General features: G+C 32.6%; 2 protein-coding genes across 2 annotated transcripts; one reads left to right on the forward strand and one right to left on the reverse strand.

Annotated features, from left to right (window-relative positions):
* The first annotated feature begins 73 nt into the window (after nucleotides 1-73).
* On the forward strand, nucleotides 74-3,699 carry LOC128167057 (heat shock 70 kDa protein 12A-like). Its single transcript, XM_052832563.1, has 4 exons — nucleotides 74-403; nucleotides 536-754; nucleotides 844-991; nucleotides 1,893-3,699. Exons 1-4 carry the CDS (start codon nucleotides 83-85, stop codon nucleotides 2,957-2,959), a joined length of 1,755 nt encoding a protein of 584 aa, XP_052688523.1. The 5' UTR covers nucleotides 74-82; the 3' UTR covers nucleotides 2,960-3,699.
* Nucleotides 3,700-8,726: 5,027 nt separating this feature from the next.
* Nucleotides 8,727-26,562, reverse strand: LOC128164475 (uncharacterized protein PF3D7_1120600-like). Its single transcript, XM_052828317.1, is given in 15 exon segments — nucleotides 8,727-12,493; nucleotides 12,638-12,762; nucleotides 12,888-13,051; nucleotides 13,158-13,249; nucleotides 15,501-15,628; nucleotides 15,805-15,959; nucleotides 16,055-16,569; nucleotides 16,646-16,944; nucleotides 17,138-17,335; nucleotides 17,477-17,828; nucleotides 18,167-18,258; nucleotides 25,162-25,260; nucleotides 25,582-25,680; nucleotides 25,983-26,084; nucleotides 26,358-26,562. Coding segments are annotated over 15 exon segments (5,895 nt in total). The 5' UTR covers nucleotides 26,499-26,562; the 3' UTR covers nucleotides 8,727-9,159.
* Nucleotides 26,563-27,950: the final 1,388 nt, after the last annotated feature.

The raw sequence follows: 27,950 nt of genomic DNA on the forward strand, positions 1-27,950 counted from the left end.
TCTGTGATTTACCTGCAAACACGAAACATGTTTAAACCTTTCGTTTTGTTTCAAACTTACTTGTCCTTGGAAACAGATCAAAATGGCTGGCGGAGCGAGCTCTTTGGATGGGAAGCTTCTTGTTGCTGCCATGGACTTTGGGACAGCATACAGTGGTTATGCCTTTTCTTTTCGAAGTGATTATCGACTTGATCCCTTAAAGATTGAAGTAAACCACTGGACCGGAAATGCATCCCAAACGATGTCACCGAAAGCTCCTTCATCTGTTCTCTTGAATCCTGACAAAACCTTTAAATCGTTTGGATACACGGCAGAGGAAGAATATTCAAGTCTTGTCGAGAATGGACAGCACCAAGAATGGTACTTCTTTACGAAGATTAAAATGAGACTGCTTTATAAGGAGGTAAAACATTTCTGACAAATATGGAAAAGTTTCAAGAAAGAAATATGAACCTTCTTAAGAATTCAGTCTTTTGTCACTGTCCTAATTATCTGAATTGCAGTATTTTACAATTGTTTTGTTTATTTAAAACAGAAAATCTCTCGAACAGACATCATAGAAGATGAAAGCGGTAAACCGATGTTAGGGCTAACCATTCTTGGTATGATCATTCGATATCTTAAGAACGATTTATTTAAAAAATTGGAACAAAGAGGAACGTCTCTGAGAGATCAAGACATATTATGGGTAGTAACGGTTCCAGCTATCTGGTCAGATGCTGCAAAACAGTTTACAAAAGAGGCGACAAAAGAGGTACATGTATATGTAGCTATTATTATGAAGTTTAATTCAATTATTTGCTAAAATCTTGTTTTAGCAATAAAACTGTTACTTTCTTTCAGGCAGGAATAAAATCTGATGACGTCATGCTTGTGTATGAACCAGAAGCTGCAGCACTGTATTGCCGATTTCAAAATATGCAAAACATGTTTAATGCAGAAGAGAAAAGCTATTTGTCGAGGAAGAAGATGTTGGTGTTTGATATGGGAGGTAAACAACCACTTTTTAAACTACTTTTTTCTTATGTTTCAAGATATGTACGGCGAAAAAGTAATAGAAATTTGCGATTTAACAAAATATTTAAAACCTAGCTCACAAATCACAAGGCTCATCTTATTCCTTTGTCCAAAATAGAATTTCATGTTGAATTTGATTCATATTGTTCTGCTATGCGTGATATAATATTACTTATTAGGTTTGTTACTGACTGTTTACAGAAATTTGTGGGGTCGGTAAAGTCCGCCTCGCCTTCTATGGACTTTACCGACCCCACAAATTTCTGTAAACAGTCAGTAACAAACCTAATGAGTGTTTTGTTTTGTCGAGGACTTGAAGTTTGATATATAAACAACAAAAGATAATATATAACAATTAAATTCATGGGCTTGTTCTCTAATTGTGTACCTTTCTCGTCAGTCGTCTGTGCAAACCTGGAATCCATTGTATATAGGATCGTTTTAATACGTCACAGGCAAAGGGGGGTCACTCTAAATATTTTGGGGCTTAAAAATTAAAAAATCAGCTCAAATAACGTTATATCCGCCATGTTGCCGTATAAATTTTGACGTCCGCCGTGTAAAGAAATTTATAAGGCAATCACGTGACGCGATTCATCCAATGACGTAGAGACATTCTAGTCCGAGGCAAAACAATGTTGTTTTCTTGCTTATTTTGCTGGCTTTTAGTCAAACATTACAAATATAGGATTTTCGAATTCTTCATGCAAAAAAGATAACTGAAAGTAAATTAAAATTAAATGGAAAATAAAATTTTCAAATATTTACGATGATTGATTTGAGGGACTTTTATAACCATGAGCATAAAAGGGACTTGATTGCATTGGCATGAGTCTTTTAAATTATTTCAAAGTTTATAAATATATTGTGTTTAGGGGGCACAACAGACATAAGCGTCATCGAAATAAAAAGTGAGAAAGAAATTCACATCGTAGAACGAGCTTGTGGAGGAGCCTTTGGTGGAGTCTTCATAAACAACAAATTTATTCTATGGCTGGAAGACGTGTTTGGAAAAGATATAATAAAGGAATTCAAAACGAAGCATCGATCTGATTTTATGCTACTTATTGAAAATTTTGAAACCAAAAAACGTTTAATAAAACCTGGTGATGACACAAAGCTGTGTTTTCAAATACCACACTCCCTTAAAACAAGCTCTGAGAGGCGTTGGGGGTGTTCTTTGGAAGAACACTTCATCAAAATGGACATAGTTGGTGTACAAGTTCACAAACGTGGAAAAATTTTCATCATGTCTTCATTTCTGCTGAATAATTTTTTTCTACCTATTGCTAAAGACGTTTTTGAAAAATTGCGGTTTGTTCTGTCAAAACATGAAGATATAGACAGTGTGTTGGCCGTTGGAGGTTTGGCTCAGTCTTCAGCACTTGTTTCAGAGATCCGGAAATACGTCAAAGACATACCTGTGTATGTTCCGTTCGATTCAGCCTTAGCAGTAGTCAGTGGGGCAGTGTTGTATGGTCATGGTAACAATATCATTAAGGCTAGAGCATGTCCTTATTCTTATGGTATTCAAACAATGAGGCCGTTTATAAAAGGAGATGATGAAACTAAAAAGGTTGTTCAAGAAGGAGAAACGTGGTGCAAACAATGCTTTAGAACCCTTTACAAAGCTGGAGATCTCGTAAAACTAGGAGACGTGTCTTCATACGACTTGGAAGAGTCATTTGAAGATGAAAACAGAAAGCATAAGCGATTTCTTCCCATACGTTGCGTTCTGTTTATATCGAATGATAAAGATGTAAGATACGTCACCGACAAGGGGTGTACTGAACATGGAACAATTGAAATTGAAGCCCCAGAAGATGGATTTCCAGTCCATTATGAATGTACCGTTGAACTTGAATTTGCCGGAACAGAGATTATTGCACGTTTAAATGACAAGAAAGGAGCCAAAACCATCAGGCTAGAATTTATGACTTAAAAATGTATTCTTTCTGTTTATGTATGATGGTATCTGTTTTTCACGACTGGACTTATACATATAGTAACATATTGAGTATAGGTCAGGAAAATAACAATAAAGACAAGTTATTCTATGTCTTTCATACAGTCCATACACACGACGTATTTTGGAGGGTTTATTACACTATACATCACTGTTTCATTAAATCATATTAAAGGGCTACAGAACCATTTGATAACCATTTATTGTGTGAGTATTTTGTATGTAATCATTTTAGACAATTAAATTTAGTATCATCTTAAACTAAAATCATGAAGAAAAATAGACACTTCATAACCTTAACAAGAAACCAGTTTCATATATATTGTTTAATACATCTTTTTATGATTTATTATGAGAGCACGTCAAACAAATTTATGAAGCAATATGCCAGTTTTAAAATTGTGTATGTAAAATTATATTTAACAGGAACATTCACAGTAACATAATTATTTTTTTCGTTTTAGTCATGGGATATGAGTTTGCAAATTTCTCTCCCATTTTCATGAGTTCTTTGTATATCATCTTATTGAAAACTCTTCTTATATCTTTTAAATTAAAAGTTTTCAAATAATCTATTGTGTTTGTGTTTCTTATAAACACACAGTGGTTCGGTATCTTAATCAAGTGTTGTTCATTATTTTCACTACAACAAGAAGTGTTTGCACTTTGAAGAAAATCAAAGTTTGCTGTATATGTGTCTTTCTTTTATTGAATGAAAAAAAAATCAAAGTTTGCTTTATATCTTTATCTTGTCTTTCTATTATTGAAATAATCAAGCATGTTCGATATAAAAAAAGGTATTAGTTTTCGTTTCCCTTCTTTGTCTTAAATCTTGGAATTCTACGGAAGAATGTATGTTATCGAGTTTTAACTAAATAATGTATATACAAAAATTTCTCCTGGAATAAACATATTTTTAACTTTACTAACACTAACATCTCATTCCTTCTTATTTTTTTTAGGTTAAAAGTTTGACTGAAATTTACAATTTAGAAAAAACTCAAATGTGTTTAATATATAGCTTAATAAATAGCTTAATAAGTAGCTTTATAAGTTAGTAAATTGTTAGGGAGGTGGTATTCATTAGTCATATTCTGAAATAAGAGTCAATAAACAGAGTGAATGATTTTAATTAATTTCTTCAAATCTTGCACGAGTGGTTTTGTTTGAGAATGTGAATTAAGTTTGTTGATCATCAGCACTTCTGATTTACAAAGTCTCGTCATAATTTCCTACTCTACTCTGCTGCATTAAGTAGTCCTAGTTAGATTGTAAACTAAAATAAAAATTTCGAATCTAAGTTGTATAAAAGAATTTGAGTGAAAAAAGAGATGTTTTATTACCTTAATAAATTGCCTAAATAATATTTTCCTCACTCATAGAGACCGATTTCAATGAAATTTTTAACCCCCCCCCCTCCGTAACCAAATCTTTTGTTTAAAAATTAATAATTTGACTACAAATTTTATTTTGATATAAATCAATTAGGATTTGATCATACTTTTAAGTAGATAAATTTGTTTTTGAATATCTGACAGAAATTTCGAAATATTTGGATGTAAAATGTAGGTTGTAAACGGGCGTTAGCGTTCACCGTTCTTTCATCTCCATTCAGTAAAGTATAGACGGAGATAAAGAAAAAAACAGGTAATAAGAAAAACCTCAGTAAGTAATAAGTAAAATCTCCATGCATAAATCTATGTTGTAATATATACATGCTAATAATAATTTCTCTCTGTATTGTATACGTCAGTTGAGAAAACCCTTTTTTTGTGCTTGGGGATTTTTGGCACCTACAGGCCACGTATGCGTTAATTGTCAATCTAAATACGAGGGTCAATAAACAAATACGAAGACAATGTGGCTGTCTATCATATATTTTTCGTAACAGTCATGACTAACAGATTAATTTATGCAACCATACTTATTTTTTTGATACACAAACTTTCATTATATTTGATGGAAAGGTAGTTTGTTACCCAAATTTAAAATCAACATGTTTTGTCACCACGGCGCACGGTAACATTGAAAACATGACGTCAAGACTACGCACATACAGTCAATATCCAATCTTTGTATTACCCTGAGTCTTCTGTGCTTTTCACCATATAATTTAAATCGGCACCATATCACTTGACATCTAATTTGTTCACATTTGTTCGAAAATCACAAGTTTACCGCATGTTTCTTCGTTTACAGTAAGAAAATCCCTGGTTGTCAGATGACGATGTTTATTTTTTGATCAAATACGTACATATATTCTTATTTGTTGATGTTGATGTTCAAAATATATTTATAACAATCCCCACAAAATGTGTTATAGTTAAACACGTGTGCAAATAATTTTTGACTTAGCTTTTTCACCATTGAGCATTTTCAAAGTTTTCATCGGCTTTTTCCCGAGATAGATCAATACTGTTTAAACCTTTCGTTACGCCGTGACATCCGACTACGTCAATGAGTTTAGTAAATTTTAAAGAGGACAGTGTGTCTTTAGTTACTGATATATGTTCAACAAATTAATAAAGCTCGTCATTATTTGGTACATAGAATGTCATGACAGTGTTTAATTTTACGTTTCAATATTAGCTGGTTTTAAACCCAATTTATGCAGATATTACTTTCAACATAACATGGTTTATTGTTTACAGAACACTAAGTCTGACCGTGTACCGTGACCTCATGTTTGCAGAATTAGATTCTTAGTATTTTTTAGAAATAAAGGAGTATATGAACTTTTTTTGGTTTCAAACTGTTTAAAACAGTTGCTAAATTATGTCTACTAAAGTTAAAAATAATATGACGTATATCTATAGCTATGGCAAAAGTCTTCGTACTTTTTCATTGATCCTCGTAAGCTTATGAGAAAAGAACTGTAATCTTAGCTAGCTAAGAATGCATTGGGTTCTTTTCTTTTTTTAGATATATTCCATTGATCTAAACAAGGTTTTATATTTATTCTATTTTTTAGTGCGTATCAATTATTTCGACCACAAAATCATCAGTTACAATTTTAGCAACTGCTTAGTGGTTTGTGCACGACTTGTTATGGTCATCTTTCAAACTATACGGTATCCATCAGGCAGAAATCTTTCGTGCTTTCAAAATACGCTTCAAAAAGAAATGCACCCGCGATAGCGATATGCAAACAGCTATGGCAATATCACAAATCCTGTATCTGCCATCACTATTAATTATTTCCCTGACTTTTGAGTCACTTGCATTGCTTCTTACGGTCAGAGGACGGCCAGGTTTTGCTGCATCTTTGAAGGACTCTATTGCAGTCAGAATTTTTTTCCACCTACGAACTGTCTCATAAGATTCCTTATTAGATCCGTGACTTTCACCAATTCAGTAAAGGTATGCTATACCGATTGACTGAGTTTTGTGCAAAATTTTATATTAGCTATTTCATAAATATTTTCAACTCGTTTCACAATTATTTTTACAACAGTGGTCAACGACTGACTCTATCAAAATAACTATAAGTTTAAAACTATGTGAAGCTGAGGAGTCGTGTATATACAGTTTGAAAGGTATTGAAAAGAGCAATCATCATCCATAAAATTGTACAAGGCGTTATCGCTCTGTGCTACAATACACATTACATATTGAAAAAATCCTCGTATGTATTTTATTATGTTTTACGATCTTGGAAAATAGTTTATTCTTTCATTCTAATGTTTTTTATATGCATATACTTAAAAGGATCGTAAGATTAAGTTGAGATTAGGTCTTTTCACAGTTGATCATCTGAAACATGATGATAATTATAATGAGGCATCAGCATTATAAACAAATCGATGCGTCTTTGCTCAAATTGTTCGACGTATTTTCTCTAATGTTATCTCATTCAAAAATCTTTTTTACAAGATAGCAGGTCAAACTAAAAAATAAGAACAAACAAACCAACATAATAATTTACAAATATTTTAATTATATCAAAATCAACCGATTCAAATTAATGATCATAGTTCAGAATAGGTAACGAGTTTATTTTCTATTAATTACTATCCAGAATATAACTTTTATAACCGTAACAATGCATCACAAAGGTCCTAATTAATAACTATTCAATTAAAGGGGTGAGTTTAATAGATACCCAATTCATACGAGTATAACTTATGTTGGGGTAAATTGCGCTTTATAATCGCAATGCAGTTTATTTAGTATCGTAATCTGTTCAACTAAGCTTATTTGAGTATAAATTGGATAGCTATTGATTTCATTCTTATTATTCATTTCCTGCTTATAATTGTAGAAAACAGTCATTAAACCTTAATATGACCTTTACTTGTACACATTTCAATCGTCACTTCATGCGGGTTGATACGTTTTTGACGTTAGTAATTCAGTGATGTAAATATAGGCAATATTCTTTATAAGATATGACAGCCTTTGAGCAAAAGGCTTTACTATCATAATAGAATTATCTCATGAAAAATGCTCAGCCGTGTTCCAAGAATAGGAGGCCGTACCAAGTATTAAAATGTGTATATCTGTATGTCAGGTTTTCAAGTGTAATTTGAATGAACACACGCTATTTACCCATGGTTAAAATAAATATCGGCATTTTTGGGTTGGTATTCAGATGATGCATTTTGTGCTTATTTCAACTGTGCGTTCAAACTGACATTAATACTTGTTAAAAAATTATTTTCGCTATATTAGTATCCATCGCTTTTCAACTGCTACTTGGTGTACATATTGACTGTGAGCTCCGTGCCAAAATCGCAAAATAAATGAAGGTTTCGGCAAATATCATTTTGGTACGTCAAAACCGGTAAAAAGAAATGATGGGGATTGTATACGATGGTCATTAGAAATATGGAGCAAACACGATCATCCATATTAATAGAGGTGGGATCATGTTCAATTTGAAGTATTGTATTTTCAAATATATACAAAAGTACCAAAATCAATATCGCTAGTGATCAAAATCGTCAAATAGGATATTGAATATTTTTGAAATATTGACCAATTCTAGTTAGGAAAATACTACACTGCAATTCGATAGAACTTTAAAATGAAAATGACAAATTTGTCAATATGATTAGCAATAATACATATTATACACCGGCGGGATAATGTTAAGTCTGATTGATGTGTGTGAATTGTATTGTAACTGCTCAGACTTGCAATTCGTATAACTCTTCTTATTGATATTGCAATGAGTAGCTGTTCAGTATACTAGTATTGGCAAAATTAGCAAGAATTATATTGAATGAACAACTAGTACTTTTATGAATATAAATTAGTTTTACGATTGTTTTATATACACATTGGTAAATTGTTAAAGATTTTGGCAATCTTTTACCTGTAACTAAGTGCAAATAAGCGCAAAAGAAGACACTATAAGTATTATAGAAATAAATGCGCTGAGTTAGCCTGATAGCATAGAACGATTCTTTATTAATACATAGGCGTCGGAACCGGGGGATAGGGGGGCTTAGAGGGTGAAATATTGAGAAGTTGTAGAATTGGAGTCATAGGTATAATAGCCCCCCCCCCCCCCCCCCCCCGGATTAGAAATTTCATTATTTGGGGAAAAAGTTTTTGGTGAATAATAAGGTGGGGTTTTTTGGGAACTATAGGTATACTCCTTCCCCCCTTCCACAGATTAGGATTTTCATGATTTGGGGAATTAGTTTTTATGCGTTTTTTTTTTTTTGCTTATCAAGATTTCTGAGGATTAGTCTACCCCCCTGCCACCCCCCCCCCCCCCACTTTCAATTTGCTTCCGACGCCACTGTAATATATTAAATTTGAGATATCCTGCAATTTAGTTTTGTCATAATTTATTTCGCAACTTAATTCTTTGACATATATCCTGTATTCAAAATAAAGTATGAGTTAATCAATGTTAAATAAGTATCTTATGTCTAAAATCGAGATATTCTCAAATTAAGATATTAAAAAGTTAGTTTATATTAATTAAAAAGGATCTATCAAGGTTTCCTTTCTAGTATAGAGATTTCATGTTAAGAAAAACCTTTCCACACAATCAAGCATAATTTACACTAATCGTATATTATAACATCAATTGAAACATATTTTAATTGTCTTCAACTTTGACATTTAGCTGTTCATGATTAAAGATTTAAAATTTTGATTTTTATCAAAATCAAATCTCTCTGTTTTAACCATCCTTTCTCTCTATGTTACCTCTATTTACCTTACGAATCATTTTCTCCCCTTTTTCTAAAAATCTTTTTGTCATTTGATTCGTTTTTAGATTCATAATCATGATGGACAAGCTCTTTGACCTCTAATCGACCTTAAATCGATGTATCCTGCGGATCCTCAGAGTTACAGACACCGATATAACTATCACTCTCATCGTTTTTTCCTTGAATGTTATCGAGACTTTTATCTTCATCTAGATCAGATCTTTTGTCCTTAAATATCTGGTGAGTGCTATCGAAATCTGTGCCTTCAGTGACATCAGTATCACTGACTATACATGCAGTTCCACCTTGTGGTTTCTCATTGCTATCAGGTTTATATTTATGATGTTCGAGTTGTTGATTCTCGAGTGTATAAGCTTCAGAATATTTTTCATTACTTTTATCAGAATTTGTCTTATTGGAAGTGCTAGCTCCTGTATCATCGTATTTAAATTCATCTTGATGTAACCTTGTTGATTTATCTTCCTCTTTTTTATTTTCATCGTCTTCTGAGTTATCAAGGTTTTTCAAGTCAGAGTTACTGCACTGAGCTTGGTCTAGTTGTTCATCTATCATTTTAACTTCTATATGTTCTTGATATCCTGAATTTCTAGAATGTTCTTTTTGTTTTTCTTCCTTCTTATTTTTTGTTAGTTCGTAATTATTGGTTTTGCTGTACTCGGGCTGATCTTCTTTTTCAGTCTGTTTTGGGTCAGGCTCGTGTTCTTTAAGATTCTCTTGCTGATAGTCTGGCAATTTTACTTCTGTTTCTTCACCTTCTTTCATGATACATGTATTCGCTTCAGATAATTTAACGTCATTATCTTTAATTACCACACTCTTGTCAATAGCATCTTCTTTTTGGTCCAACGCACTGTCTCCATATACCTGGTGGTTTTTAAATAGGTTCTCATCTTCTTTGCATTCTTCGTTTTCAGAATCGTATTGCTTAGTGGCGAAGTTTTCATTTTTTTCAAAGTCAAGTATACTGCATTCAGATTGGTCTAGTTTTTTATCTCTCATTTTAACTTCTTTATGACCATCGCATTTGCTTTTGAAGTCCTCGTGACTTTTGCCTGGTTTTTCATCTTCCTTTAATCTAGACTCAAAATTTCTAGAATGTTCCTCAATTTTGTTTTCGTTTTCGCTGTATTCGGGGCGGTCTTCTTTTCCATCCTCTTTCAGTTCAGACCTCTCATCAAGTTTCTCTAGCTGATCTTCTGGTAATTTTACTTTAGCTTCTTTATCTGCTTTCATAGTACATGTAGTCGTTTCAGATATTTTAAGGTTTCTATCTTCGATCACCACACTCTCGTTGAAAGTAACGTTTTTATGGTCCGACACACTGTCTTCGTATACCTCGTGGTTCCCACATTTGTTATCAGCTTCTTTGCTTTTGTCTATTTTAAAGTGACATAGCACTTTTGTAGAAGTGTCTTTCGTATCTAATTCATCCTGTGATTCTAAATCATACTTTGCCTCTTTTTTCTTAATTTCATTTTCTTTCTCTTTTGAGTTTGCAGTAAAGTCAGAATTACAGCATTCACATTGGTCTAGTTCTACATTTATTATTTTAACTTCTTTATGATCCTGAATTCTGCTCTCAGAATCCTCGCAGTTTTTCTTTGGTTTTTCATCTTCCTTAAATCTAGACTCATAATTTCTAGAGTGTTCCTTTTGTTGTTTTTCTTTCATACCTTTTCTTAGTTCATAATCATTGTTGTTGCTGTACCCGTGACGTTCATCCACTTTCAGTCCAGACCTTTTTTCAAGTTCATTCTGCTGATCTTCCTGTAATTTCACTTCTAATTCTTCAACCTTCTTTACAATAGTCCATTTCAATGATTTAATGGCATTATCTTCAATCAACACACTCTCTCTTTTAGCAAAGTCTTTATGGTCTGAGGCACTGTCTTCATATACATGTAGCTCGTCATTATCACATTTGCTCTCATATTCTTTGCTTTCGTCCTTTTTAGAACAATGTAGTAATTCAAAGGAAGTGTCTTCCTTATGTAAATTATCCTGTAATTCTAAATTGTGTTTTGTGTCTATTTTCATAATTTTTTCTTCTTTCTCTTTTAAGTTTTCAATTTTTGCAAAGTCAGAAATACTGCCTTTTGATTGGTTTAGTTGTACATCTATCATTTGTACTTCTTTATGATCTTGATTTCTGCTTTCGGAGCCCTCGTGATTTTCATCTGGTTTTTCATTTTCCTTAGATATAGACTCATAATATCTAGAATGTTTATACTGTTCGTCTTTCTTATCTTTTCTCAGTTTAAATTTATTGTTTTCGCTGTACTCAGGGTGTTTTTCTTTTTCATCCTCTTTGAGTTCAGACTTTTCTTCAAGTTCTTCCTTATTTTCAAGGAGTTTTATATTAGTTTCTTCAACTTTTTGAATGATATTTACTTCATGTACTTTATCGTCACTGTCTTTAAATACAACATTCCCGTAAACGGCAATGTCTTTGTGGTCAGACGTACATTCTCCAAACATCCCGTGGTTTTTATGTAATTTCTCATCTCTGCATAATTCGTTTTTATTAGAGTCAGATAATTTTGGGGTGGATGTATTTTCCTTATTATCATGTTTTTTCTCTATTTCCTTCACTATATTTGTACTGTCTTTTGAGTTCTCAAGTTTTTCCAAGTCAGAATGATTGCATTTAGATTTGTCTATTTGTTCATCAATCAGTTTGACTACTTTATGTTCATATCGTATCCTTTCGGAATCCTTGGGATTTGTCCCCGTGCTTTTAGCTTCCATAAATTTAGATTCATAATTTCTAGAATTGTCTTCTTTTTGCTCTTTTTCTTTTTCAACCTTATTTAGTTCATAATCATTCTTTTCGCAGTACTCTGGGTGTTCTTCCTTTTCATTCTTTTTTAGTTCAGACTTGTTTTCTTCAAGCTTTTTGATCTCATTTTCTTGTAGTTTTACAACAGTGTCTTCAACCTGTTTCATAATTGTCACTTTTGATAATTTAACGTCATCGTCTATAACCACAACACTCTCTCTGATAGTAACGGCTTTAAGGTCCGAATCACTGTTTTCATGCATCTCGCGGTTTTTACCAATATTTTCATCTTGATTTCTGTCCTCATCATTAGACTTATCGAGCTCTTTAGTGGTGGTGACTTCCTTATTTGGTGTATGCTGTGATTCATGTTTTCCTTTGACTTTTTTATTTTCTCCTTGAAGATCCCCAATCAGCTCAGTTTTTTCTTTCAAGTTTTTCTCATCCTCCTCAAAGTTTTCTCCATCCTCTTTTCTGATCGATTTCTCTAAGTTCAACTGAAATGTTGTTCTATTTTCTTTATTGTTAGTGTTTTGTGACCTTCAAATAAAAAAGAAAATATATAAATTACAACAAAAACGTTTGGGCAAAATACTTATGATCCATTTAAGAACATTTGTTTTTAAATGAAATATCTAAAAAAGCTATAATTTAAGGAGAAACACTGTTATGTTTTATTCATACCATTTTTTAATACAGTCATGGACCCATTGCAAACATTCAATGTTTTCCGTGATTTTGAGAGCTTCGGTAAGTTTGGTAAGGGCATTGAGTCGATCTATCTGTCTCTCCCGAGCGACAATAAACATCTATAACAAAAACAATTTTATCATATTCAATAAATACTTTGCTTTACATATAATACTAATAATGGTTTAAAATACAATGGCTACCTTAACATCTTCATGAACAATGATATTGGATAAAGACTTACATGCAAAACTTTGTACCGGTAATTTGGAAAATCTGTGTCTGCGAATATGTTTGAATTTTGGTCTTCAGATATTCCCAATAGCACAGCAAGATTTTGAAATTCTGGATTTGCGAATTTTTCGACGAGAAGAACACAAAATTCGTCAGACATAGGCTCAAAACAATCTACAAACATAAAAAAGATACCACATGTACATACTAGAGAATGTATGTATTCCTTTAAAGTTTAACTATCTTTTAATTAAGCATATTATTATATAATCTTACTTGCCTTCTGTTCTTGATATATCTAATGTTCCGTTTAAAGCTTTTTCTGCCCATTTATGAAATCTGTCTTCATTCTCAAATTCGTTTTCTTTTAACCTTTGATGCAAAAAGAAATAAAACTCATCTAATTTTTAATTTACAATGTATTTATCTAATATTTGATTTATAAGGTACTGTAATTAAGACAATACTGCCGAAATAGCCTATAAAATATACTTTATTTTTTAAAACTAGATATAATAAAAGCAAACTAATTATCAGACAAGTACTGTACCATTGCCATATAATAATAAATCAATTTATAATAATGTTTTTTTGTGCACATATTTATAAAATTATACAAATGATTTAAGCTAAAATATAATTGTCTTTCAATAAAATTCACCAAAAAAAAACAAAACTTAATAATAATTAGACAAAAACAATATAATTGTCATCAATGTATAAAATTAAAATTATTTGTTTCTGAAAGCATCAAATTAGCAACGATGCTGTATATAAGAGTGCCAACAAATATTTTAACAACGTCAACAGGTATTACTATTAACCTAACTGCTACAGTGCTGCTATCGTGAAAGTTGACAAAACTATCCTATCCTATCCTATATCCTGTATCCTGCATCCTATCCTGCAAATAAGCTCTATCCTATCCTATCCTATCCCATACCTTCAATATATAGGAATGCAAGTTAAATGAAACGAAATTTAAGAATTAAATGATTTTATCAATTAATGTAGTACTCAAAATGAATAATTAAATCGTAAGACCGAATATTATTCGAGCGGGATAACGTATTTACCTGTGCTACGGTAAAATTAAATCGTACGCGGGATGGCCACAATAACGTAAACAAACAGGTAAGCGATTCGATTTTTAATTTTATTATATTTATGCATAAAAACCAGATAAATAACTTCGATACACTTATTGAGGAACTGTTTAGTCACACATTTTTTTATCAAATTATTTTGTTATCACATATAACTGAGCGTAATTATCATTATTCGAGCGATTCGTTCGGCGATAAATGTAAACACGATCTGGAAATAAATAATTCTTTTAGGAAGTTTATATCGTTTATAGTTAAACCACTCAGAGTTATTTTTAAAGTATAAATTCTTAAGCATTTATAGCTAGCTAACATTTATTAATTCGATATGTTCAGGTTAATATCGGATAGAAATATGCGTCCCTGTTTTTGGGCATCGAAGAAATTATATGAAACGTGAAGCAATATCTGTTTCTTGTAAACATGTTTATCTTTTAAAATGCCGAATTGTTCGTTTATAAATTCAAGCTTTTATTTCTTTGCAGACTTTAAATGAAGGAAATACAGAAATCTCTTTCTGACATTGTCAAATGTTGCATCGAATTCTCGCAGTAACTCCGTACTTGCGTACGAATTGACAAAGATGTAGCGCCTACATTTTAGCGCGCATCAATGTTATTCACAGCGTTCTTGATATAATAATTATTCTTTAATGGTTTAACTTGTTAAACGTATTAAATTGACATTGAAAATACATTGTTAAGCAAATTTTCGTTTCGCAAAATAACTCTGAAATTTATACTCGAATCTGATTGGCTACAGGATGCAGGATAGGATAGGATAGGATAGGATAGAACTTAACTTTTATATTTCTATCCTGTATCGTGCATCCTGCATCCTATCCTAACCTATCCTTGTCAACTTTCAGGATAGCAGCACTGTATATAAGGACCATCTATATAATAACAACTTTGAACAAATTGATTCTTATGTACTTGCATAGTGCTGTGATGATGTCTGGGGTTTTTTTATTTGATGTATTATGTGTGTAATCATGGCATTCTGTGATAAATTTACCTGAATAAAATGAAATGAAATGAAATAAAGAAATGATTGACATGCGATATCAAAAGTTTTATCATAAAATGTCTTTATTAATGAATATTATTAAAATTAATAAATAAATTAATCATGCTATCATAAAGTAAATTCTGTTTTTCTGAGCACTTTTTTTTGCTTTCCAAAAAATAAATGAACGATAAAACTTTATTCTAAGCGATTTTTCTCCCAATAAATGTCTGTGGCCTATAGAGAACGTGATTTTGATCATTATTTAACTGTACAATAGTTTGCATCTTAAAATAAAGAAAATGCATCCAATTGTTTAATCCTGTAATTCAAGGCTAACACAAAGTTCTTGCTGCATATAAATCAAAGTGGTGCAAAGCAAAATTTGTGCAAAAATCTTGAAATTTTCTGGATAACTCATATGGAACTAATCAGTTATAATTAGAGCTGATATACCTCAATGTAATTTCGTCTTTATACTTTCCGTGATATAATAACTACGACCTTACCATTCTTTGAGGTTCTGATGGACTAAATCAGCAACGTCATTCCTTTCTACCCTAGATAGAGCTGTCACTAGATCCACGACTCCCATATCATCCAGGCTCTGGGAGTATTTCCTCCACTCCAGCAATACCTAGAAGAATTGAACAAACTGTAGCTTTGGTTTATTATTATTTTGATATTTCTTATTAAATTAATCTGACACAATGTAAGACAATACGAATTATGCTTATCTAACTTAGGGATAGAAAAACTTTTATAACTATAACAAAGGATTTATTTTTTAAAAAATCACACCTTAAAACTTACTTTCATGATTTTATTTTCCGTAGAATTGTCTCGAGATGTTTCAGTTATCATTTCGTGTACTTTGCGAAAAGGAATACCAAGCAGAACACAGAACGGAATCCATTCATTACCGAGTTTCGACGCTATCTTCTTTAGAAGCTTCTCCCAAATAAACCCTTAATTTAAATTACAATTTCTTAAATCTTATTTAATTGCATATATTACTGATCGATTTAACCAAATTACTTCAGTTTGAGACTTTTAGATATACCTTTAAATGAGTCTTCACTTTTAAGAGGGGTAGTCTCAACTGACATCTCGGGTAACCATACCATAATACTTGTTACTCCTTGTTTCTTTGGCATTTCCATTACATCTAAAGAAACAAACGCTGGTTTGTCTTGATTTGTGAAGGAAATAACAAATCTTTGGAAATTGTTTCGTTTTCGTTTTGAATGGAATTGAAGTTTTGTCGTTCCAAATTCCTTTTTGATATTTCCTGACAATTTTATGTTGTATTCCTGCCTATCGCGACTGTCAAAGTCACCCGTGCTTTCAGGAGACAATGCAATGAAATTGAATGATTTCCATTGGTTCAATCTATCTGTCACCTTTTCTGGAGTTGTACACTCGAGTACCATTTCGTAGTGAAAATCAGCCTTTGGTTTTAAAACAGCAAAAAAGCAGACTACCTTGGCTTTCTTACACGCTTTCATAAAGATTTCATTTACTTGGGTTTTTAAGCTTGCCTCGATGGTTCCTTTTCTTTTCTCGGCCAACACAAGTCTAAGGGGAAAAAATGTATGAAAAGAAATTCTATGCATTGCTTTAAATAGCTTTGGTAAGCCACCATGTTACTTACGTAGAGAAATGGGACAAGTCAAATGACACTCTTCCTTTTTTTGTCTTCGGATTTTTGTCCAAAATCTCCCATATATTCTCGTTTAATATATCTTGGTCCGGATCAAAATGCATTGGAATGTCTGCTGCCAAAACACAAAGTTCTCCCTCGTTTTCAAACTTATGAGGTAATGGTGATTTGAAGGTAACGCCATTTTTCTGAAACTTGTTAGAGCCAAGACTGTGATGTAGTTCATAGAAGTTGCCAATTGATAGAATATTTTTGAAGTTTTCCGTCTTGTACACTGGCGTCGGAATGACCTAAAAGAGTCAATCGTCATTATCAGCAGAATATTTTAAGATTGCCTGAAACTATATTACAGGTTTAGTGAACTAAATAACTTTCACAAAATAACATTGATTCATAATGATAAATGTTAATGTTATAAAAAAATGTTTTAAGATTCCATTTTGATTTAAACAATTATAGTGAGTATTATCTCCTTTCCATTACCTCTACATTGACGATACCCGTCTTGAAAGTGTCTGGGGCGACTTCTATGCTGATGAACTTGTCTACCTCTGACACAAATTCCCCACCCCTTGGGTTGACTTTAAACCGCTCCACTTTCGGAATTGTTATTAGAATGAACGATTTAGTCTTTGTTATGTCCAAGCGTATTCTGATCTTCCAGCGTAGAACTCCTGAATGCTTGGACAACCAAAAACAGATAATTGCATTAACTCGCATTATATAAAACTATATTACCAATAGCTAGTGTAATAAAGATTGTTAGGTTTGGGGTTTTTTTACGAAAATATGTTCATAATGTTTTATATTTGACAAAAGTACCTCGTTATACTTAATTGGTCCTTCAGCTATTGCCGAGGGGTCCTCTATGTTACCTAGGTTGGATTTGATTTGAATTATTTCGTATGTGTCAGGATGGTCGTAGAGAGGAACTTCTAACTCCACTTCTCCATTAATATGCACAGTAGATGTTATATATTCAAACGCATCGCTGATCAAAATTTCCTTCCCGACGGGCTTTAGTGAGTCTGCGCAAAACTCAGGACGAACCCGTCTGCACAGAAAGCTTAGACTGTGCAATTTGAAGTTTTCAGGTGTGAATATCTTGAGTCCAATATCCTTGAGATGACTCGTCTTACCAGGATGAAGCTCGTCGTGTTCAATTCTAATATCTCTATAAAATAGGAAGCATAGTTTAACTCGTCATAAACTATTTTTTCAATAACGATTATCATTTCATATTGTTACGTTCAGAAAATTAACGTGAAAATAGACTTTTGACTGTTTATGGGTAAAAAATAGATAAGTTAAAATGTTCCACCTTTCATCATGTATTGCATTCATCTATTATAGTTTAAAAATAAATATTTAATAGAATCAACAGAAACCACCCTTAAAATCAAGCTAATGTTTTACCGCTATTATGATAAGAGCTAAAAACAAATGCGTTCATAAACACGTGTATCAAAGGCAATGTAATTTGGCTAACCAACAAGAAGAACAAGCACTCACTTTTGGTCTATGGCTTCTCGCACCTTTCTGGACTGTCTTGCTAGTACCCTGAACTCTATATTTCTATTAGTAGTGAAAGGAGACAGCCTTTTCTGTAAAGAAAAACCAACTACAGGAAGAACTGCAAACGCTAAAGCCCGTTTTTTTTTTTGTCTTTTTTTTCTTGCTTACATTTTACATTCAAAAATATTTCGGAGTTTCTGTCAGATATTCAAAAACAAACTCATCTAGATAAAAATATTATCAATTCCTAATTGATTTATATTTAAAAAAATTGTAATTAAATAATTATCATTTTAACGAACGTTTTGCTAAAAAAAATTTGATGTTCCGTTAGTTTAAATTATGAGATGAGCTATTTTAACCCAAAACCCAAAGTTACCTTTATTTTTTGACCAAATCATTGCATTAATATCTTATGAAAATATACGTAAATGTTTACATTATTTTAAAAAAATAAATTTAACTAGATGCTGTCATTAGACAGTAATACCCGCACCATGTGTTTGCCCCTAAATAACACTATTTTGTACCAGTTTAATTAAAAATGAAGGCTACATGCAAGCTCCGGTAATACAATTGAAATTTATAATTTTCCTAACTGAAAGATGAGATCCCTTCCCATATGATAATACACATCGTGACACGAGCAGCACTTTATGTGCAATTTGGGGTAGAACTGTTTGCAGTGAATTTTCAGTTAATCAATAATCTTAACAGTTTATGACATAGAAAGTATAATGGTCTATATAATTATTACAAACAAAATAAAATTTTTTAATTCTACCCCCTCCCCGTGGCAGTTGCCGGTTTTAGATTTGCTTCTGTGTGCCTACATGAACATCATCGTGTGCACAGATTTAGAGAAGGGGTGGGAGTGAGGGGTCCAGACCCCCCCCCCCAATGAAAATTCATTTATATCAATTGTAAAATTACCAAAAAATACACCTTGGACCCCAGTGCTCTTACAGACATGTAAACGATCTAACCCATTGCGCTTCAATGTTAGGTAACATTATTTGGGGGTAAATATTTAATCAATATTTAATATACTTTATTGTTTATCTCAATAGAAAGTATACATGCACATCACAATATGCAGGTGTCCTGCACCACCTTAAAGCTGTTATTTACCTAATAAAATAGTGCAAGTGGATTTGAAGAATAGGTCATTAAAATACATTCATGTTACAAATGAATGATCTTTGTCTGAAGTTACGTACACAACACAGGTCTGCATGTCTCATTAGCGGGTTCTAGTTTTACCCAGCTCTTCGATTAGATGGGTTCACGTGTGTTGCTAAAACGCGGAACGGAAAACGTCATTTACCTCATAGATTTGTTAATCATGCTAAAACGATATACTTTATGTACCTTTTTAATTTTTTTGGAAAGATTAGCAATATTAGATTATTTATTCAAGAAAATTTATTTCCTCAAAATTAACAGTACATGCATTGACCACTATATTCTGTCCCAAAATATCCTCGATTCACTTTTTGCTGTATATTTATTAATACCTCAGGGTTCAAGCGATTCTCTTTTAGAAGCATTAAACATTCTCATTATTCTTTCTTTAAAACGTCCTCTCTAGCTTATCAGCTGGTATAAATACACGGCTAAAAATAAAGAAGTCCTCGGCGTTTTGCATTTCAACAGACCCGGGTGATAGTGTTGAAAAATTGTGCAAGGTCTTCTGAGTGACTTCCAAATGGAGAAAAGATGTCAACATTTTCCATTAGAAATCGTCCAATGTGCTGCATGAATATTTTGGGATCGACAGACTATAGTCCTAATACATAATCGGAAAATCAAACCAGGCAACGTCTAGAGCTCTCTATTCGGATCATATGTATATAGCTGCTGGAATAAACAACTGCTTAGTAATGCAAACGTAAGCAAAATTGCATTGCTAAAAATACTAGTTTCACAAATTACAGGGTATTTTAATGTTTACTGTATTTTAAAGCTGCTTGGTCCGATTTTATATCAAATTTTATGCACGCTTTTAAACGATGGCTATGCTTAGTATATGTATAATAATAGACATTGCAGTAGTTTTACCCGTCAATTATGCCAAATTTCAATGAAGAAAAATACGTACAAAATTTGCTAACAAAACAAACGACATTAAAAGGTACCGCGTTATTTCGCCTCATGTTAAATTTCACTCCTGACGACGAGACGGGTATGGTTGCATTACGAATTTGACACCGCTTTAAATAAGGGTCGAAATGATCAGACAAATTAAAAATAAACATGTGTACGTTTGGTTTGCTAATATTTCAAAAGTCTGCTTTCTTTACAATCTATGCATAGCATGCGGGTTGAATAACCCCAATCATTCGGGGGACGAAACCAAGTGGTTTCCTTTTCTAAACATTCCCGTGATGCATTTTGGTTTGTTTTTTCGTTTGCCCAAAGAGAAATTATTTTTATTTACTTTAAATATTTCTAACTTTGAAAGGAGACTGATTCTGCTGGTGTAAATAGGAGAAAATTCATAACTTTCTAGGATAAATGATTTGTATGAAAAAAAAAATTGATTCTGTAATTACAAAAAAATCGGACCAAGCAGCTTTAATTTTTAATGTCGTCAGTCCTACGGTTTTTTTTTTTCTTCCATCTCAATGATACTGTATTATCTGTATGATAAAAGATCGTCTAGAACACCGAAAATTCAATTTTGATGTAAGTATATACATGTACATCATATTTGAAATATAAAAATACTCAAAACACGCATAAAACGCTTTCACTAACTGCGTACGTTACGCTGATATGCCAGCAATACCATATAAGAAAAATAAGTAAAAAGTTATTGCTAATTTGCTATTTTAATCATGTTAATGTTTCACAATTCGTATACATTTGATTTTTCCGTTTCGTACTCAACTAAAGCCGAATGAATACAATGCTATAATTGATAGACATTCATATGAATATTAATAAGATAACAACGTGTTGATAATCATTCATTAGATATAAATAAAAGATACAAATTAAATCGTTTCTGGCCAGTCTATACCCTTTTTAAGCGATAAACGTGATGATATTTTCCATTCCGTTCCGCTTTCCGTTCCGTTTTCCGTTCCGCGTTTTAGCAACACCCATACATACATGTCTGTTTTCCGTATGCAGAAAAGGATTACTTAAGATCAGCTAAAGGAATTCATTATTGTGTTTTAATTGGATTATCATTATGATGTTGACCAATTTAGGTAAGCATAATACATGTAGTAGCAGTAGCGGATAATAATGAGATGCCAGCATAACGTCATATGTCTATGCATACATATATATAAGTTCTACTTTCACTTTCTAAATGTAAACTCCCTTTGATAGCATACTGTATCATCATCTTTTAATATTTAAATAAGCTTATCATCGTTACCTATCCTATCGCATTTGTAAAATTTCTGTCATTTTAGTTGCAAAAGTTAATTTTTTCATTTGTCAGACTGCATGCACTATTGAGTTGACCCCATATTGACTCTGTATAAACAATTTCTTATTAAATTTGTGTATTACATGTAAGTAGGTGTAGATACTTATCATTTTTATATGAGTTATAATAGGAAGGATGGAGTATTTATTTCTTAATGTATTATAATGCATCAAATACAATGTAGGTCATGACCTTATGGGACTGTTCTGACCCCACGAAACAGGATAATACAAAATATCTTCTAATGTCATTATGATGCATCAAATGGTGTAAAGTACATTAATGACCCCCAGGTGTTGTCTTTAACCCCCCCCCCCCCCCAGCCTTTATGAAATAGGAAATGATATGATACAATGTATATTTTAATTGTTAACTTCTGAGATCTGAGATCCTTATCCCTAAACCATATAATTTATTTTTGCTCTTTGTGTCATTGCGCGTAAAATTGTATATAGATTATGCCCCCTTGGAGACACCCTGACAACTTTAGAACTAGAGATAATAAATTAATGTATTTTTTCTTATTCATATGTTATACAGTAGTGTTTGATCCATGTGGGTAATTCCTAGCCTAATGATCATGATGATATCACTGCTTTGTTTAGGAGACTTTACAATTGCCCCAAATAGGCGAATACACATGGAAGTGATGCATATAACATTTTGTTTATAACTCTTAAAAATTGAATTAAGCAATTTCCAAAATGTTAATGTGAATCACGAGAGAAAAAGCAATCAAGAAAATTTGCTACTGTACACATGTAAGAATGTATTCAGAAGACTGAATCTTTATAACCAGGTTAGATTGGGGGGGGGGGGGGTGGGGGGTGAATGTGGAGTATAAACATTTATAATTTGAATCATTTATTTTTATAAATTTTAACTTGTCAATGAATACCACTTATTGATCCCAAGGTAGAAATATGACCTCTGATCATATCTCAATAGATCATTTGTCAATTATGCAAGGTGTAATATAATTTTTTTAAGAATAACATTTTTTACCCGTTTATAAAAGTTTTTAGACACCCAAATTATATCTTGATTTTAATAGATCATTCGACAAGGGAGGGGGGGGGGAAACAGTTTATATTTGAGTTTGTTTGGGAGTGGGGGTTCCAAGTCATATATTTGACAATTTTTTAATGTAATTTAAAATAAGACTAAGCCATACTACAGTCATGAACATGTATAGTATAGAACAAAACACAAACTAATACATGTACATGTATACATTGTATATACATAGGAAGTATTACAAAACGGATGATTGATCTATATCTGGGTTCTTAAATTGAATCATTGACATGTACATATTATATTATTGTTTCTTTGTTCAAGGCATTTAAGATTGTATATAGGTCATGATCCCAAGTGCTCTTCCTGAAATTATTAAATATCATAAAAACCATTGATATCCCCACCTTAATCCAAAGATAATATTCCTCCTTAGGTCATGCAGGCGCATCAGATCATTATGGCATGTAAGTCATGACCCTAAGGGGTCATTCTGACCCCCTTAGAATCAGAAATTGTCAATTATCTTTAAATTATTGATGTTTGTTGATCATATCTCTATTTAATCTTTATTATTAAATCTGCCGAATGAAATTTGGAGACTTATTGTTTTTGTACGGTTCTAAATACATGTATTATTATTCTTCATCTTCTTTTTCTTCTTTCCTGCTCTGAACTTGTTTCTCAGAGATGGCTGAACAAAATTGTACAAAACTCTAGGATATGATAGGCCTGCATATGTAGTTGTGCACCCTGGTTTGATATTTCTCATTTTGGGTTAGACAACCACTTTTCGGGGGGGGGGGAGGGGGGGAGAGGGGGTGTCAAAGGCTGTGGGGTCTAACATTGAACCTTGTAGGAAGAATCGTAGACTCTATTGTAAATGGTAACTTGAAAACGGACAAAGATAATAATATAGGGTTTTCATAATCATATATTGGCTGTTACTGGCAATATATAGGGTTTATTAGATCTGACCCCTGGGGTCATCCCCACCCCCCAGGAATTTGAAATTACCATATATCTCAGAAACTGTTATAATCATGACCCCTAAACCATATATATTCATGTTTCCGATGTCAAGGGGCATCAAATGTTACGTAGGTCATGGGCCCTGTGGGTGGTCCTGACCCCCTCAAACAGCAAGTCCCTTAATATCTTCAAAACAGTTGAGATCCCCACCCTTAAACCATATATATTCTTGTTCCTTGTGTCAAGGGCCATCAAACGGTATGTAGGTCATGGGCCCGGGGGTGATCATGACCCCCCTTGAACAGGAAGTGCACGAATATCTCGAAAACGGTTGAGATCCCCACCCCTTAACCATATATATTCTTGATCCTTAAAGGGCATCAAAAAGTATGTACCGGTAGGTAATGGGCCTCAGGGTTAAATTTGATTTTTCAAAACCGTAATGCACATCTATGGAACAGTTCCTATCATATCCCAAGATATGATGTGTCTATCCATTAAATCATAAAAGGAGTTCTAAGATCTATGTTTTTTTGAAGTGATAAACGTCATTTTTCTGCTACTTTTTGACTCCCTGGATGAAATTCAAATTTTTAAAACCTTACTGCACATCTATAGAACAGTCCCTATCATATCCCAAGATATGATTGTCTATCCATTTAATCATAAGAAGAGCTCTTGGATCAATATTTTTTTTTTTAGTGATAAACGTCAATTTTCTGCTACTAAATGACCCCAAGGACAAAATTGAAAATTTTTAAAACCTTATAGCACATCTATAGGACAGCCCCAATTATATCCCAAGAGATGACGTAGCTACTCCAAAAGTTGTAAGAGGAGTTCTGGGAACCATATTTTTTTTGCAAAAAAACGTCATTTTTTGTTGCCCACTGATCCCCTTAATAAAAAAAAAATCTGGAAACTGATCACGCCTCAATATGACACCCCCAATCATATTCTAGAAGATCATTTGGCTACTGCCAAAAAAAAAGACGTTTTTGAAACCAGTTTTTTTGTAAAAAAAAAAAAAAAAAAAAAAAAAAAAAAAAGTCATTTTTTAGCCATTAAATGACCCCCAGGACAAAATCGAAAATTCTGAAACCTTATTGCGCATCTATAGGATACCCTAAAACATATTCCAAAAGATGATTTGTCTACTGTTGAAAATGTAGGAGGAGTTCGAGGAAGAAGGTTTTTTGTGAAAAAACGTCATTTTTTACCAATTATTTGACCCCCAGGACTAACAGAGAATTTTTGAAACCTTTTTACAAAACAACATGAAACCCCAAATCAAACTCCAAGAGTTCAGTTTGCTGGTTTATAAGATGTAAGAGCAGTTTGAGAAAGTAAAACGTGACAGACGGACGGACGGACAGACGGACGGAACAGGGTAACAACAATATACCCGAACTTTCTTTAGAAAGTGCGGGTATAATTAGACAACTATCAAAAAATGATTTTGGTTTGGCGGGTAGACAATGCTTTCATTTGCAGTTCTTACCTGTAAGTTATTTAAACTGGTTTCGTTGTTATTCTACATAACATATAAATTATTAACCTTATTTTTAAAGTCCACATTTGCACCACAGAAGAAAAGGATTTCTGCTGTTGCCAGATTTTTGCGATACGCTGCATAGTGAAGAGGAGTACATCCTTCCTACGGAAGATACATATGAAAGAAAAAATAAAAAATATATGTAACAAGAACCAGAAGTCTATTATAAGTAAATAAATCTATTAATAAACAGCAACATCAAAACAATGATGTTTGTTTTACATTCGTTATTACATTATTACGACAACATATAACAATTGTCTTCTTAAATCTGTATCTGATAATATATCTGAGGCTAGCAGCTATGTATATTCCGATTGCTCGTCATTTTGTTGCATTAGAAATTTAAAGGTATAACAGCAACATACAACTTCCGTTATTCTGTTTATATCTTAATGAAATATGTTGTTACGAAATACTAACCACATCCGGGACATCCAGAGGAGACTTGTAGGCCAATAATAACTTGACGGTCTCCGTGTCACCCGCTTCGGCCGTATAGTGCAGGGCCGTCAGTCCCAGCTGTGTTAATCATAATTAATTAAGGATGCTAGATGGTCAAACAATTTCGTTTTATGGATTTTTAATATGGTTGACGGTTTTATTGTAATTTTTTCATCTATCTTAAAAATTTACATAAAATAGTTTTTACCTCAATTGACAATAAAGGGTTCACTGTAGTATTAATGTTTATTTTACTTTCTTCGAAAGTTAGATAACACTGTAAACATGGCAATAAACTAATTGTATACACCTTGTGTTACATATCAGGAAACTGAAAACATTTAAGAAGTGTTGATTAGGATAATGGTCATGAATCTCACCAAATTCTTGGCCGAAATGTCTGCTCCGTGTTGCAGCAATAACTTCTGGACTACGTGGTTTCTGCAGTTTGCTGCTTTGATCAAAGGTGTTGAACCGTCATCCTAAAGAAACATACAGGAATGCAAAAAGCCAATAAGAGTAGTCTGTTACAAAGCAAGTATATTATACATACATGTAGAGCACTTGGAATGTAATTAAGCGTTTTTATTTTACAGGTAAAGCTATTACAAATCTTCTATCAATTCTTAGAAGCTGAAGCGTAAGCGAAATAACATTAAATTTAATCGACTACATCAATTAATGGGTTTTTACGACACAGATATCTACCAGAGCTTAATAATTCAACCTCAATTGTGATTGGAAAAGGTACTCACCCGTGCTTTACAGTTGACACTTACGCCTTGTGAAATCAAAGTCTCTACCATTTTGGTGTGGCCCTTTTCCACCGCCGTCAGGAGTTGTCTCTCCTTTTGTGGCATCTCGCGAGGAGGAATTCTGTGTTTTACCCGATACATAGGCAAATTAATACTTAATACTTTTTCTTCTATTCTGTTTTATTTCTACGGTATACATGGTCAAATGGTTTCTACCAAACTTGTTGCAAACTAGTGAAAATATCTCTCTCTATCGCTTCAACGGTTGTAGTCTTTGATAAAATTAAGAAAATCAATATTTTTCTAATTGAGTACGTGATTAATGTACTCCCTTTTGACAGATTCTTTTACAGTTTGATTGCAGTGTAAAGACATACCTCTGTGCATACTTACATAGTCCAGATTTTCTTATCTGGGATCTGTTAAACATTTAGAAACGACTATTAATTGGTCTGCGTCCCTAATCGTTTATGTTAATGCGTTGATGCCTTTATGCTTTAACTATAAAATAAATATTGAAAATCACACATTTTTTTGTAGGAAAAAACATAAAAAATTCAGACCCTTATTGATAAACAAGGTGATATACTAGCAAATGATTGGCCTTCAATCCAAACTATATTTCTGTATGAATTGGGTTATCCGCATTTTATTCCAACGAATAGATTGATTTAGTTTACGATTTTTAAATAAAATCACAAATAAGATAATTGTATTCCTTTGTCCTGAAAAATGCTGAATTCCACCGAAAATAGTTATATTGCCCTCCCGGTAACAGTTATATTTCATAGGAAATATTTTTATTGCCAAACTGAATTGTTTTATCACTCTCACGTGCAATTGTTTCACTGATCACTTACGTCTGGTTTGAAAATTGAAGAGCAAGTTGCCAAACAAACGTACAAAGTTCTTCAAAAAATCAAAATGTCAGGAGAATATCCGCGATTCAACGGAATTTTTAATTGTTTGACTGATGAGAAAAATAATTTTTATTGAAAACTTTTTTAACTAATCATTTTACATTGATTTGTAAGATATGATTTGTCAATGAATTACACTTAAAGCTTGGTTATGAAAAGTGGGTTTTTTCTGCCTTCGGCGTCGGGTGACAAAACAATATTCCCTGTCGACCTTGAAGCAATGTAATATATATTTGATATTTTTCTATGAATTTTATCGACAGATTTAAAATCAAAATAAATAGTATTTTGTCTAAAATTAAATAAATGTAGATGTAATTTACTATTTCATTAAAAAATGGGTATCCATTTGCACGGGCAGGCCTTAAGAACAAAATCTGAGAGTAATTTGTCAACAAAATATTTTTGATATCTTTAAAACACAATAAGGCATTGACAGTCAAAACGTTATTGGCAATAGGTTCTTTTGAGAGTTGTTCTTTTTATAAAAAATCTTACTTAAATAATGATTAAGTTAGTCAAACCTTGATAACTGAAATAAAATGTCTTTCTTCAGGATTTCAAAATAAAAGTAACATAGTGACATAGTGAACCAAAATTTAGACCTACAATCGATTACTACTGTTCCATTGATATAAAAAGTTAGTCGGTTAGCAATTAGCTAATACGCCAA

Source organism: Crassostrea angulata, chromosome 10 (genome assembly GCF_025612915.1).
Source record: "Crassostrea angulata isolate pt1a10 chromosome 10, ASM2561291v2, whole genome shotgun sequence".
In the NCBI taxonomy this organism is placed as follows: domain Eukaryota; kingdom Metazoa; phylum Mollusca; class Bivalvia; order Ostreida; family Ostreidae; genus Magallana; species Magallana angulata.

What these genes read in the sequence shown, in the direction of transcription:
- LOC128167057 (XM_052832563.1), top strand. Translation starts at nt 83, where the DNA reads ATGGCTGGCGGAGCGAGCTCTTTGGATGGGAAGCTTCTTGTTGCTGCC. An exon ending in TGAGACTGCTTTATAAGGAG is followed by an intron (nt 404 to 535) that starts GTAAAACATTTC and finishes TATTTAAAACAG; the next exon opens with AAAATCTCTCGAACAGACAT. An exon ending in GTTGGTGTTTGATATGGGAG is followed by an intron (nt 992 to 1,892) that starts GTAAACAACCAC and finishes TATTGTGTTTAG; the next exon opens with GGGGCACAACAGACATAAGC.